Source organism: Biomphalaria glabrata, chromosome 15 (genome assembly GCF_947242115.1).
Source record: "Biomphalaria glabrata chromosome 15, xgBioGlab47.1, whole genome shotgun sequence".
NCBI lineage: Eukaryota > Metazoa > Mollusca > Gastropoda > Planorbidae > Biomphalaria > Biomphalaria glabrata.
The window spans coordinates 28,377,765-28,393,291 of record NC_074725.1 but is presented as its reverse complement, the minus strand read 5'-3'; the positions used below and the strand labels follow the sequence as shown (position 1 = coordinate 28,393,291).

At 33.8% G+C, this 15,527-nt stretch overlaps 1 protein-coding gene across 2 annotated transcripts in view; it reads right to left on the bottom strand.

Annotated features, from left to right (window-relative positions):
* LOC106051366 (UDP-glucose:glycoprotein glucosyltransferase 1-like) overlaps window positions 1–15,527 on the bottom strand; it is a 44,372-nt gene that overhangs the window by 28,541 nt on the left and 304 nt on the right. For both annotated transcript variants that reach the window (XM_056011930.1, XM_056011929.1), the window contains exons 2-16: window positions 13,446–13,575; window positions 11,820–11,905; window positions 10,137–10,267; window positions 8,520–8,632; window positions 7,012–7,186; window positions 5,965–6,061; window positions 5,702–5,777; window positions 5,268–5,368; window positions 4,180–4,279; window positions 3,990–4,050; window positions 2,944–3,096; window positions 1,950–2,039; window positions 1,592–1,711; window positions 742–827; window positions 505–643 (exon numbers count right to left, since the gene is read on the bottom strand). In XM_056011930.1, the coding sequence (XP_055867905.1) occupies window positions 505–643; window positions 742–827; window positions 1,592–1,711; window positions 1,950–2,039; window positions 2,944–3,096; window positions 3,990–4,050; window positions 4,180–4,279; window positions 5,268–5,368; window positions 5,702–5,777; window positions 5,965–6,061; window positions 7,012–7,186; window positions 8,520–8,632; window positions 10,137–10,267; window positions 11,820–11,905; window positions 13,446–13,561 (1,644 nt within the window). In that variant the 5' untranslated portion in view covers window positions 13,562–13,575. The remainder of the gene's footprint in view (window positions 1–504; window positions 644–741; window positions 828–1,591; window positions 1,712–1,949; window positions 2,040–2,943; window positions 3,097–3,989; window positions 4,051–4,179; window positions 4,280–5,267; window positions 5,369–5,701; window positions 5,778–5,964; window positions 6,062–7,011; window positions 7,187–8,519; window positions 8,633–10,136; window positions 10,268–11,819; window positions 11,906–13,445; window positions 13,576–15,527) is intronic.

Sequence of the window (15,527 nt, the reverse complement as noted above, 5' to 3'; positions counted from 1 at the left end):
CCTGTAGCCCTCAGCAGTGGAAGCATCTTTTCCCTTTTTTGGTATAGGAATAATGGTGGCACGTTTCCAAGCCCTGGGCAGATGACCATTTGCCCAGGTTCTATTTACGAATGCCAAGAGCACGGCCCTTCCTTTCCCCCCTACATGTTTAAGCATTTCGGGGGTAATACCATCCGGCCCGGGAGCCTTTTTAAGCTGGCATTTCCTTATGGCAGCATTAAGCTCGCATATCGAGAATGGGGAGTTCATCGTTCCCTCAGCTATCCCTAAGGGATAGGTAAAGGTAAAAAAAAAAAAAATCAAGTTTAGTGCAGATACCTTCCAATTAGAATACATTACATCTAAATGGATAAGAATCATGTTTCTAAGTACTTGTGGACATTAAACCATGAGCCGCACTGCTTCTTATTTCAATTTTTTCCTTTTAATGTTTTTTTTTTCTAGAATTCTACTATAAGTTTTCATTCAATCCCTTTAAAATCATAAAAACAAAAAACTTCTTACATCAGTTATGAAGGATAAGCCTTTGGAGGCTGAATTCTGATCTTTGGCAATAAAATTGTAGGCCCTGGTGAGAGCCACACCTGTGTTGTCAAAGCCAGTGACTGATGGGTCAGTGGATGTAGTCAAGACAATGCCAAGTCTATCGAATAAACAAAATTGTTTCAGTTACGAGATCAACTTGATGGGAAGAAAGGAACAAGCTATTTAGACGTGCCCAACATGAGAAAATGTTCAAACCGTAATGGCGCCTTGTGGACATAAAAAGCTTCGGCCATTTTGAGCAGATTTCTGCTCTTGCTGTCGGCAGGGTTGACAATAAAAACCTGGAAATTAAATAAGAGAAAACATTATTACTATTATTTGAACTATTATTATTATTTATAGTACAATTCAAAAACAGTCAAACCTAAGACTGCGAGCATAATTTATTCCAATATAGTTATTATAACATTGTTATTTCGTAGCAAATATCACCATAGTAATAAATGCTGAGAATGAGATTTCAATACAAAATAATGATTTTGAAATTAACAATGCAAGGTCATTACATAAAACATAAAATGATTTTTCTATTATATTGTTAACTTAATTACTATATCAAGAGGCCCGAACAAGACTGTGACCCCAAACCCTCCTATAGAACAAAAGCTATATGGAGAAATGCCTGATCTGAAAACCACTGCACGGTTCATCTCTGATATAGGATTAGGGATCTGTACCCTCTGACATGTAAAATGAGAATGAAGAAGAAGAAGTTAACTTAATGCAATAGTTTATAATGAATTTTGTTCCCTTTCTCAGACTTTGTGGTCCATGAAGCAGATAATGAAAAACTAATCCGTTTTTAGGGCTGAAATAATGAGGTTTAAGATGTGGCCAGCACAACCTCCCCCAACTAGCTTCGATTTCCCCTACAAATTTCAGGTAGCCATTAGAGTTTTGTGGTCTCACTGATGTCCCAAATATCCCAAAGAAACAAACCATCATTGGGATTTGAAATTGTAAACTTTAGAGTTTTAAGACTTGGCCACAACAACCCACTATCCGAATGAAGGAAAAGTATCTATTTCCACAAGAGGATACTCACAAGATGAAACATGTTCTTGGCAATGTGTCTCAACATTCCAGGGAAGGTAGGTCTGAGCAGGTCTTGGACAGAGCTTGGCCACCCACGATATTTCTTCTCTGTGAGGAGATCGTTGATGTACTGAAGAAAGAGATGATATTTGTAATTCACAGCCTAATTTCAAATATATTCACTAATTACATTTAAACAAAATAATTTCCCCCACAAAGTGCTTATAACAAACCTATTGTAGGCCTTAAGGCACCTATAAAACATAAGTGTCATTCAACAAAACTTTATGCATTGAAGACTTTGTACTAATATGAGAATAATTCAAATCATATGGACAAAAATATTATAAAAGAGTAGCATGCTAAACCTGGACAGCTGAATGTCTGATATCAATGGCATATTTTTCATCATCCCCATTGGACAAGTCAAGTTGAAGCAATTGTTGCAGATTCTCAGCCTGTTGAAATAAAAACAATTATAAATAGATAAAATATAAATACGCACTCAAGCTTACACCAAAGAACGTCAAGTACACAAAAGTAAGGTCAGACCTATACAACTAGGTCAAACCTAAGAAGGTCAATCCTACACAAATGAAATGTCAAAGTTTGAAATACATAAAATATTGTATGTAAGTAAAATTAAAATTGACTGACTCAGTTGTGATGACCAAGTATGAATTTTTAATAGGTATTTTAATTACTTTACAAAAATGAAAAAATTCCAATAAGCATTAAATAACTACGTTAATAACACTAGGCAAAAGCTTATGAAAAAAACATTATAAAATACTTTTTTCAAAAAGACAATACCTCCTTTAAACAAATTATAGAGCGATTATTTATCTCTTAATGACTAATGAATGTTAGATTTTGAAAAAATGGAACATTTTTTTATCCCGCCCCATCCCACCATTCCTGTAAAAGAATCCTGGTTAAGGAAATATATAGATCCACTCAGGGTATTTAAAATTCTAGTGACAGGACCGACTTTAAAGACTTAATATAATATTCCAATGATTGACATTTTGATCTAGATTTCTAGGAAAATCATCAGAGCCGTTTTCAAAATCCATGTACAGGTTTCACCCAGAAGCTTTTTCCACAAAGGTATGAGTTGAATAGAGGTTTTGTAATATAAAAAAAGTTCAATAATAAAAAAAATATATCAAAAGGAAATCTTAAGTTTTTCTGATTTACTCATAATTATATATATATATATCTTTAACTAACAATATCTTTCCACCATGGATAGAGCTGCATGATGTAGTTTAGAAAACTTATCATGACTAAGAATAAGATACACCTTTTTCTTTTCTATTTAACATTTTTTAAAAAAAAAGCAAGTTTAAAAAGACCAACCTTAAAACCCAGAGAATGAAGTCCCTCAACAAGTTTAGCTTCTGATGACATGAGGTCAAGAAGAGTAAAGACATCATAAACTTCCAGGTCAATGGCAAGGCCATTGATGTACAAGAGGGAGTCGCCAACTCCAATACCCTTACCCTCAAATTGCTGCAAAAAAAATATTTAAAACTCAAGATATGAATTATTTTATTTGCATATCTGCTGCATAAAGAAAAAGACTTCTTACTCCAAACTAATAAAAGAATAAATTTAAAAGAAATAAAAAAAACTAAGTCTTTCAGAGATGAAGTTTTTAGTAGCCAAATCTGTTAGTTAAAAGACCGGAGGACTTCCAGCTACCCGTCGCCTCAGCGTGGCGCCTCCGGTGGAAACGTCTAGTAGTGGAACTAGATAGGCGAAGTACGAGTAGCCAACCAGGCCTTCTAGAAGGTCTCCCTGGGTGAGATTTTGTTTTTTTATTTTATCTCACTCGTTGTGGGGATGGAACAAGTAACCTGCACCCCAGTTCAAAAAGTCCGCCACGCCGTTCCACAAAGGGGGCCGTCATCAGAACCAGGAGCCTGGATTGGCGACCCTCGCACGAAATAGTGGCGGTTACAGTATAGGAATATGAGACAAGCTCCCCACAATAGCACTGTTCTTGGCCACTTATAGCCAGTGGGTCTGAAGAACGGGGACAGTGTGCTATTGTACATCACGCGGCCCGGTCTGGCCAGGTCAATCGATATGGCCGTCTACCGCTGGGAGCCCTCAGACAGGACATGGGATGAAGAATCCCAATGTCCATGCCTGATTGTTGGCTAAAAGTCTTTCAAACCACCAACGGGATGAACGGCGCCCGCGATTCCCTACTGGACATCATTGAAGGTTAGTTAAAAGAAGCCAAATCTTTTAGTAACAAAAGCCAAATATTTTAGAAACAGAAGCCAGATCTTTTGGTAAAAGAATATATATAAAGAGTAAAAGCAGACAAATCTTTTAGTTCAAAGCCGCCAAATCTGTTAATTAATTAACTCTTTCACTAATAAGTCAGTATTCACCTCTTGGTTTTCTTTCACTTCCCTCTTAAACTCATTGGTGACTGAAGTTCGGACAAGTGACCTAGAAGTACAAATAAACGTCACCTGACACACTGAAATAATTTTTTTTTTAAAATCCTAGATTAGTTTTATTATAAATCAAGAGTTATCTGAACTTATCCCCCCCCTTAAAATGGATTACTTCCCCTACCTTGCTTGAGTGGGGAAATTTTGACTGATGTCTCTCAAGTACTGTAATGAGTCCTCAGAAGGAGCAGACATAATCTTCTGACCAGCTTGATAAGCCAGGTCTACAAAGTTTTAAACACAGGAGGAAAAAAATTATAAAAAAACTAAACTCGATCATCAACATGATTGAGGGGTTTTATCATAATCACTATTTATTATCAATACAATGAAGGCTCTTCCACTGTATTTGACATAATTGAACAAGATTGTCAATGTCAATGTCAAAACAAACAATATTACTCAAACACATTTAAGCATGTCTCATTTGATACAGTCATGTTACTTTGTTATTTAACAGCAAAAGATTTGTGAGAAAACAACAAAAAATAAAAGAACTAGAGACATTCCGTGGACATTCTTATGGATCATCCTTGTCAAATTTTGATCTTATTGAGATGACAGTATTATTATCAACTAACTGATAATCTTTAAAAGACAACAAATCTTAATTTAAGCAATCTTCCATTAAAATAAAAAAAGTGAACATTAAAATTTAACTAATAACTCCTTGGAGGCACTGTGGCTGAGTGGTAAAGCGCTTAGCTTCTGAACGGGTGTACCAGGTTCAAATCTTGGTGAAGTCTGGGATTTTAAATTTCGGGATCTTTGGGTGCCTCTGAGTCCACCCAGCGCTAATGGGTAACTGTTTTTAGTCTGGGAAAAGTAAAAGCAGTTGGCCGTTGTGCAGGGTACATGGCCCCCTCATTAACAGTGGGCCACAGAAACATATGACCTTTATATCATCTGCCCCCATAGATCTCAAGGTCTGAAAGGGATACTATACTTACAATATTATTAACACCTTAGCCTCATATTATTAACACCTTAGCCTCAATATGTGAGTTGTGGATATCTGATACCGATATCAACATCAACATTAGATATTGAGATGATTGTAACATTTGGTGATTGTGATATGAATAACCCTGACATTAGATGGTTGTGATGATTGTAACTTTTGACGTTAACGTATTGTGGTGTGACCGAATGCTAACATTAGATTGATAGTGATACGACTATACACTGAAATCAAGTTAGGCACAACTTTACCTTGCAATTGCCAAACTTTAAATGGCATCAGTTCAGTAGCTGAGTCCAATAAATGATTTTTAAATTCCTTCAGTTCTTTCTTCAAATCCGGATGAAGTTCACTAGATGATAGAAACAAAATTCATTTACACTTTTTAAGTTAACAGTAGTTAGTACTTATGTCTACAGAAGTATTAGGTTCTATTGTACAAGTGTACAGAAGTATTTGGTTCTATTGTACAAGTGTACAGAAGTATTTGGTTCTATTGTACAAGTCTACAGAAGTATTTGGTTCTATTGTACAAGTGTATAGAAGTATTTTGTTCTATTGTACAAGTGTACAGAAGTATTTGGTTCTATTGTACAAGTGTACAGAAGTACTAGGTTCTATTGTACAAGTCTACAGAAGTATTAGGTTCTATTGTACAAGTAGTATTAGGTTAGCAGACTATTACCCCAATTTTGAAAAGACTATTCCTTCTACCTCTGTGGCATCTTGATCATCATCATTTGGTGAGCCTGTCTTTTCACCTTGTCAAATGAAACGAATGTTGTTTAGTGATCAATTATTATTTCTTTGCAGTGAGAATTTTTAAAATACGGCATTTAAAATTTTATGGTTAGAAAAAAATAAACAATGAGTAGCCTGTAGCTCCATCATTGAAGTCAACATTTAACTATACTTTTACAACGCAGACAGAAATAGTGGTACAGATACCTTCAACTTTGGTGTCATCTTTCGCTTTGTATTCAGTACTCTTCAGAGCTAGTTCCACACCATACCCTGACAGCTGAAGTTTTTTGCCTGATTGTTTCTGGAAAAGACAATTTGAAAAAAAATGCTTTATTACATAAGGTAAGTTGTAAAAAAGAAGGACACTGCCATGAATGATTTTCAATCCTGAAAGATTGATGGTTTCCACCTACAAAAGCAAAAGGTTCAAGAATAGAAACTATCCTACCACAGAGAAGAAAATTTAGAATCTATTTGTTTCAAATAGACCTAAACAGTCATTCCATTCTCTTGAATAGAAAGTAACAAGTTCTATTTTCTTGTAAATGGAATGTGTGGTTAAATGGCATAAATTGACAAGGCTTGAGTTTAGATTTGACTCAAGCTGAGTAGTGTTAGTACAAGACAAAGAGTTTACTAATCTAAATTCATTTCAATTCACTGCTCTAAATTCATTTACAATTCAATGATCTGAATTCATTTACAATTCAATGATCTGAATTCATTTACAATTCACAGATCTAAATTCATTTACAATGCACTGAGCTGAATTCATTTACAATTCACTAATTCTTTTTTTCTATTTACTAATTTATTTACAATTCACTAATTAATTTACAATTCACTAGTTCATTTACAATTCACTAATTCATTTACTATTCACTAATTCTTTTACAATTCACTAGTTCATTTACAATTCACTAGTTCATTTACTATTCACTAATTCTTTTACAATTCACTAGTTCATTTACAATTCACTAGTTCATTTACTATTCACTAATTCTTTTACAATTCACTAATTCTTTTACTATTTACTAATTAATTTACAATTCACTAATTCATTTACAATTCACTAATTCTTTTACTATTCTCAATGCATTGGGAACAAGCATGGAAGACATGCTATACAAAACAACAATAAGTTAGAAAACAACTATAAAGACGTTTGATTTTTTAAAGTATAAACCAACAATTTTTGAACCATGAACTAAAAATGTCTAGGGTACCATGTTTAACAGAGTGCATACTGACCTTTTCATAATGGCGCAAACAATAAGTTATTTTTCTATTCTGAGCCATTTCAGAAAATGTTTTATGCAATTCCTGGAAAACTTTGGTTCCTAATTCCGCAAACAATACAACAACAGTATTCTGATTGGCAGATCCAGGATAGATGTGGTCGAATTGATACAAAACTGAAGGAGATCTAAACAACAATGTAAAATAGAGACTAGTAGTCTTAAAATATTTTGACTAGGCCATAGGGCTAATTAACAGTCTTGAAAAATGTTTTACTAAAATATAATACTTGAGAAACTGATTTTACATGTTTAACTATAAATGGGGATATTTGCAAAATAAATATGTAATATGTAATTAAATATGATGCAATTATAAATGAATTTTCTCATTTCTAAAAAATGCAGTAGATTAAAATGATATTAATTACAACTTTATTTATAATTATATGTATAGATTACAAAAAAAAAACAAAAAAAAACAAGGTTACAAAGACAGTTTGTGTGGAAACACAAACTCAAAATCGTCCCCCAAAATGGTCCACTTAGGCAGGTAAAATGGCAGGTTTCAATATTTTCAGAAAGAATGTCAGAATGAAATTCTCTCAAAGGCAAACGACAGAGAAGAATGGAGAAAGAAGGTTGACAGATCTTGTGTGGTGCCCCAACGGTCCAGCAGACCAAGGGATAGGTGAAAGTGAATGTGATGTTAGATGTGAACCTGGCCTAATTGATGTCATACAATGATTATTATCTAATTGTTTGTAAAGGGACAATCTCTTATTCAAAGCCTCAAGAAAAAAAAAAGTAAAAAAAAAAATTCCTTTAATTAAGATTTCCATATCTATATCGCGGCTCTGCAGTTCACGCAATAATACGAAAAACTACTTATTAATTGTTGTTTTAAATTATGTTCCACTTATATGCATACTAAATAGATTTTTTTTTCTTAAAAAAAAAAGAAAGTAAACATTTTTGTACATGTAGTAGTTAGTATAAGAACTTACTTAACTTAACAGTACAGTTGTAAAAAAAATATTTTTTTTTGACAAAAAATCTAAAACCATTTGCATAAATGTGTTAAAAATATGGCTAAAAAGTCATCTCCCTCACTAAATAGCCTCCCATATTTGTTACTATTAATAGTGAATAGCTGTAAAAGTGTTGTATTTTTATGGAAAAACTGCTTGCATTATTGATTTTAAAAATGAGATTTTTCGCTTTCAAAAAAGAAAAAAGTAGCTGTTGCATCTGAACTTTGAATGGTCTAAAATATTTTCGGATTTTCACTATCTTTTCTTGTTTACGAGATCTAAATGGGACGGACGGACGGACAGACAGACCACACAAAACTAATAGCATCTTTTCCCCTTTTGAGAGCCACTAAAAAAACACCAAAAAAAAAAACAGTTAAGTAGATGACAAACTAGATAAAATATTTGCTGCTTTTTGTTACTAATGTTTAATTTTTTTTTAGCTATATGCTACTAAAAATTTAATTAAAATCTATGAGAAAGTCACCTGGTACTTGCAGAGCTAAGAAGATCTGAGAGATCACTGAGACTGCAGGAGAACTTCCCATTCACTTCATAGAATGCCTCACAGTCAGAGTTGAAATCCAGCTGCTGGGCAAGCTGATCAGAGTCAAAGAAATGGTTTCATTATTCAAGTCTATCAAAAGTACATGAGTATGCTTTCAAGTTGACTAGATCAATTCTCTCAACAATGAACAGCATATTGCTATCTAATCATAAATCTAATTATAAATTTTCTTGTAATTCATTCTTTTCAGGTCAAACATTTATCTGTATGTGAATTTGCTACACAGAGAACACCTATAGGCCAAAGTTTCAAAGTTTGACTTTGACAGTGCATTATTTGATAACGATTTGACATAGAAAAGAAAATGACGTATTAAAACCTTCTTTAGTTTAAGGAGAATAAGGATGACTACTTATGTTTGTACCCCTAACCTATATTTGTTATTGTATTTAAGGTCAAAGAGGCCATGTGTTTTCATTTAATTCAAACAAATTTGACATTATTTGATTCCAAACACCATAATTTATTTCAAACAGTCTCTGTATTTAGGCACCAATAAACTCTGATTTTAATTCTATACTAATATTAACTAAATTTTAAGATCCCCAGGCATAGCCCCTCACATGAAATCATTAAGATGTTTTCAAATTATGCATAAATACGAACACCAAAAATAAAAATATGAACACATACTGCCAAAATTAGGTCACTGGCATAGTGAATTCTACACTGACTTTTAGACATTTTATGTTTGCATGATTAGATGTGTGTTGAATGTTTGTGTTTTTTGTTTATTCATTTAATAAATTTCTAATACAGATGATCATTTGTAGTTTAGTTCAGGGTAGGATGGGCATTCTTGCCTAAATAGCTGAATCCTCTATATTCTCTCTATAAAAATTGGATCTATCTAGTAGGTCTAGATCTAGACATTTAACTTCATTCAATGTATCAAGCTCACTCTAAACATTTTCCCATTTATTCTCTATAAAAAAAACAACAGCAAAAACAAATATAATATAAGATCATTAACAATGATGTCCAAAACTGGCTGTTTGAAATAAATTTTGGTAAGAAAATCGTAATTTAATACAAGCACCTTAATAAATTTTTTTTTGTATGGAATCAAACAACTTGGCTTATGAATCAAATAAATCAGCTCCAAAAACGGAATAAATATTGCCAGGCTCATTAGCATAGACTTAGCCAACAAAAAAATATAGTCTTAACCCTAGGAGGAGGTAAAGTCATCCTGGTAACATAGAAAAAAAAACCTGACTTACAAATATGAAATTCTTTTTTCTTACATAAAAAGATAGCTAAATGGAAGGAAATGGGGTCAGAAACATTGGAAAATAGATACGCAGATTATATAGCATGCTAGTTTTATATTAAATATCAAAATAAAGATGTAATGACCACAAAAACAGCGATTTGTACAGATTCATGTCCGGAATAAATAAAATACTCTATATATCAGCATAAAATAGCTAGCTAGAAAACTTTGCCTAAATGTATAAAATACTGTAATATATAGCATTTAGAAAGAACGTTTTGTTGAACCTACTTAGGTAGGGTTTCATAAAGCTTACTTACATGTTGAAACATCTCCACGGTAGGAGAGAATGCTCTCAGTGCCAGAGAAAACTTTAAGAAACTCAATTGCAGGGGAGAGATCAGCTCGGAGGCAAACTTCTGAACTAGTTTGTATTTCATTTCATCTGTAGCTGTAAGATAGAACAATAGAGTTTAAAGTGTGTTCTAGGCTGATGATTATTTCTATTGCCTTCACGCACCATAGTAAGTAAAGTTAAGTTTCCCCCTTTCAGACCTTGCGATCCATGGGGCAGATGATGTAGAGATCATCTGTTTCTTTGGCCAACGGTTAACGAGCAGGGTGTCATGTGGCCAGCACAACGGCCAACCGCCTTTACTTTCCCCCAACTAAAATCAGGTACCCATTAGAGATGGGTGGACTCAGGGGCGCACTAAAAATCCTAAAATTCAAAATCCCATTCTTCACCAAGATTCGAACCCAGGACGTCAGGTTTGGAAGCCAAGCCCTTAACCATTTGACCACTGTGCCCCCCTTGACACACCATGCAAATATATTATTAGCATTTTATGTCTTCATAATACTAACCAGGCAAGGGAATCTTTGAAACATTTAATTGTAACTAATAAGATACTTATGTAACAAGTCAGTTTGAATTAAATTCCGAATTGACAGGCAAAAAATAAAATCCTTTTTTTTTTTTTTAAAAAAAAAAAGTTTATCTAAAGGGGAAGAACTTCGTCCTTAAAACTATATCTACCAATAATGTACAAGTTATTTCGTTATTCCATATTACACAAAATAATTAATTACCATTAATGAATTGATTAATTAAGTATTTTTGTTTATTGATTTATATTTTATTAGGTAGAATAAATAATTTTTTAAAGCATCAACTTGATCAGAGAATGCATGATGGAGAAATTGTGTTAACAATTATATATGGGGACTAAACCCAACAAATTTAGTAAAATTTGTGAATACTGAAGTATTAGTTTCCCATGTTGCTATTAATCACCAGTAATTAATTGTCTAATTGGTTACTTTTTTTATTGATTCATGTCTTGTCTATGTCAATGAATAATTGTGCGAAGTTTCAGCTTGATCCCAGAATGTGTGTGGAAGAACATTTTTTACCAGACAGACAAACAGACAGGGTGAGTTGATATAATAATAATAATAATAATGAGGAATGCAATATTTCTCGTAGCTACGCAATCCCAGCTTTGACCTACATATTTTGCAATTAATTACTGCATTTGTAAAAATCACAGCTTCTGATAGAATTAAAACTTGACAACTTCAGATAGGCAGTCAGGTATTCTATAGTGCAACTCTACTATGAGATGTTTCACACTTGGACATACTATTTCACCATCTCAAAGGACATTACAGAATAATGTCCCCTGAATACAAACCACGGTTGACTGGTCGTGTGTTATGCATTTTGTACTATCATCAAGATGGTTAAAGCTACACTTCCCCCATAGACCTGCAGGACATTTGGGCTAGGACATAAAAAAGAAAGAGAAATGTCAAAAAAAAAAAAAGAACTGCCTTTATATTTTAAAAAAAAAGTGGACAAGGTATATGTTTTTTATAAACCTCCAGACCTTAGTAAAGGAAACAAAAATTCTAAAAGTCTAACCAAAAGTTTCAGGGGTTTAGAAGACCTGCAGATAGTGAACAATCAAAATTGTTATGTTTTCATGTTAATGTCTTACCTGATTCAAAAAATGACACATCTTGGTCAGCTATTCTCTTGACAAAGTTCCAGAAATGTTCATTCGATTCTTTGGCGAGAAATTCACTGCAATAAAGTAACAAGAATAATGCAAGGCTGATGCAATAATGTAACAAAGATAACACTGATAAAACATGAATTATGCTTCGTAAACACTGATTTTTGAAGGCAGGCCAAGCAATTTATTTTGCCACACTTTCAGTTGGAGGCATCCAAAAGCACTACTGACCCTGGCCAGAAAGTTATCAACTAAAATCAATGCCATTTGATAATATGGTTTCCAGATATGTGAAGTGGTCTACAACGTTAAAGGAGTGTCCATTCACTGTCATCTTTGGGGCTGAATAGATTTTATTGGGCGACTTCTGGAACATGACTGTAAAGTATTTTTGAGGGGTTATAGTTAAACCAAAAGATCATGTTCAACGTGGGCCAGTAAGGCTCTATTAGGGCCATTTCCTTGGTTTTGGTATGGGACAGTAGATGTTGAAGATAGGCAGTCTTTTTTTAGTGAGCTGAAAGGTGGTCAGCATATATAGAGGTGCCCCATGGAAACACTATAAAGACCAGCTTAGGCACCAACTTGCTTTAACTAACATAGAAGAGAGCACCTGGTTGCAGGTGGCTATGGAACAAACCAGCAAAAGACCACTTACTAAGGCTGCGGCATACACATTTGAGACCAAACAAAAATCGACTGCTGAGGACAGACATAGACGATGAAAAGAAAATAGACCACTGGTGGACAATGGTTATGTCTGCACTGAATATGGTGAAATATATTGGTCCCAGCTGGGGCTGTGTAGCCATGTGAAATACTGCATTCCTCATTAAACTTTGGACTCGAAAACAAGCCTTATATAATCTCTTAAAATTATGACTCAGTATTTAGTCACAGCAGTGTGCAAAAGATGGGTTTTAATATGGGTGTTTCAATTGAACAGAAATCAACTCCTTTATTGTAAAAATATATAACAGTATATCTAATATGGGGGGGGGGGGGGGGGGGCGCAGTGATCGAATGGTTAAGCGCTTGGATTCCGAACCTGAGGCCCTTGGTTCGAATCCCAGTGAAGACTGGTATTTTGAATTTCGGGATTTTTAGGGCGCCCCTGAGTCCACCCAACTCTAATGGGTACCTGACTTTAGTTGAGGAAAGTAAAAGGTAGTTGGTCGTTGTGCTGGCCACATAACACCCTGCTCGTTAACCGTTGGTCAAAGAAACAGATGACCTTAACATCATCTGCCCCATAGATCAAAAGGTCTGAAGGTGACACTTTACTTTTTTTTACAGAATGTAAGGCATATGTATGTATGTCCAGCATAGAAATCAAAACTGTTTGAATAATCTTGATAAAACTTGGCATAAATGTTCATTACATCATAACAGAGACTGTAATGTATATTCAATGTCTCCCCACCCCAACCCCCCAAAAAAATAAAAGAAACAACCAAAATTTATCTCTATTTAAGAGCAAAACTCTTACAAATTGGGTAAACCCACAAGCCGCAGGTCATATTCAGCTAGTAGTCCATAAAACATAATATATATAAACCTAGTAAAACTTGTAAGACATTTTTTGGGGGTTTCTACATTTTTACCAACCTTGATTCAAGAAGAAGAGAAGTTGAGTTCCATTTGGCTGTCAAAGAGACTGTGATTGGCTTTTGTTTACAATTGGCATATGCAAAAAACAGGGCTAATATCCACAGATACATCATGGACTTGTTTAAAACTGAAACACAAGGCAAATCAATAAAACATAATGGAACCCATCTAAGAACATGAATATAAAATTTAAGAATGCCCTTTCCTCCAAAAAAAAAAATAATTAAAGGCCGAACTTAAATTATACTAATGTTATAAAAGGTTTGTTTCAGGTGTTCCTTCAAAAACAAAGATTATTATAATTATATCCTAGCCCAAACCTCCTGCAAAATGGCAGGGGATTGCAGTGGGCAAGGTATGGATTCAGGACAGTCCAAAGTGCATAATATATATCACATGATAAAGTAGCTAGATGAGATCTAGAGAATTGCGCAATGGCTGAGTGGGTAATCGCTTAGTTTCCAAACCGGGGGTCCTGTGTGTGAATCTTGGTGAAGACTGGGATTTTGCATTTCAGGAGTCCACCCAACTCTAATGGGTACATGACTTTAGTTAGGGAAAGTAAAGGCAGTTGGTCATTGTGCTGGCCACAAGACACCCTGCTCTTCAACCGTTGGTCAAAGAAACATATAACCTTAACATCATCTGCCCCATAGATTGCAGGTTTGAAAAGGGAACTTTACTTTTTGAGATCTAGAACTAGTTGAAATTATAAATCACCTTTTAAAATTCAAATCTAACCAAGGCACTAATATATATTAATAATATGATCTCATCGTCATTATCTGCCCTTTGCGTTCCTTATGGAACATAGGGTCTCAGTAAAAAAAAACACTCCACTGCCTCTTGCTAGTCTTTCAATGGCTTTCCTGCTCTTTCCTACAGTCTCTCAACTTCATCTAGTGCACTGCATATTTTCTAGGGCGTGACCAATCCATCTCCACCGATGGAGTAGGTTGCCTAATATCAGCCAGGAAAACCAACAGCTTGGAAGAGTTTAAGTCATTGATTAACATGCATGATTAGATAGACCTAAGGTCATGCATAATCATCTTTTTTTGAACTAACATCTGTATTTTATAATCTATAAGATCCACTTGCTTTCTAGATCTGCGCCTCTATATTTCTCTGTCAACCCATCTCTTACAGTTTAGTGTTTTCTATTTTGTCATTTACTACTTCAATATGGTCAAGACATTTGTTGATGATTGGTCTGTTACAATTGTTTGCTGTTGTTGCCTTAAAGTTCTTATAAGTCTTATGTTTCTCATGATAATATAATATATATATACATATATATATATATATATATATATATTTTATATATATATATATATATATATATATATATATATATATATATATATATATATATATATATATATATATATATATATATATATATATATATATATATATATGTACATATATATATACATACAAATAATATTTAACTCTTTCGGTGCAGCGTTACTCTCAGCGAGTAACTTTGCTAGCACTGGTGAGTGTGGAGTTATTCTCAGCGAGTAACGAGTAACTTTGTTTTTATATTTATTTATTTCACTATCTTTTTTTATGTTAAATTTTTTATTTCTCTCTTTTTTTAAATTTTTGCATGTAGTTGTTCTTTGTTTTGATAGTAAATTTGATGCAGTACCAACACATTAAAAAAAAAAGACATTATGTTAATAGTTCCTCTTTTTTGGTTTACTTCCCGGGTCCCGGGTTCAAACCCTGCCCGCTCCCAACTCTGTCGTAGGTTTGGACAAGGAAGTAAATTATCTTCTACTCTGAAGGAACATCCGAAACACTGAAAACATAATTTTGCAAACATCTAGAATCTCTAGGAGAGAGTAATAATATTTAGAAATCTAGACACAGACATATATAGATTCTAAGTTAGATTGTAAACTTAGATCTATCTAGAGAGTAATCTAGACTTAGATTATATTATATAGAATATAGTCTTTTTTTTTTAGATCTTTAGACACTTTAGTATACTATTACTGTATTACTATTAGTCAGATCGACAGAAGACACTGATTTGACTGATTGATTGAAGAGTCATACATTACAAGA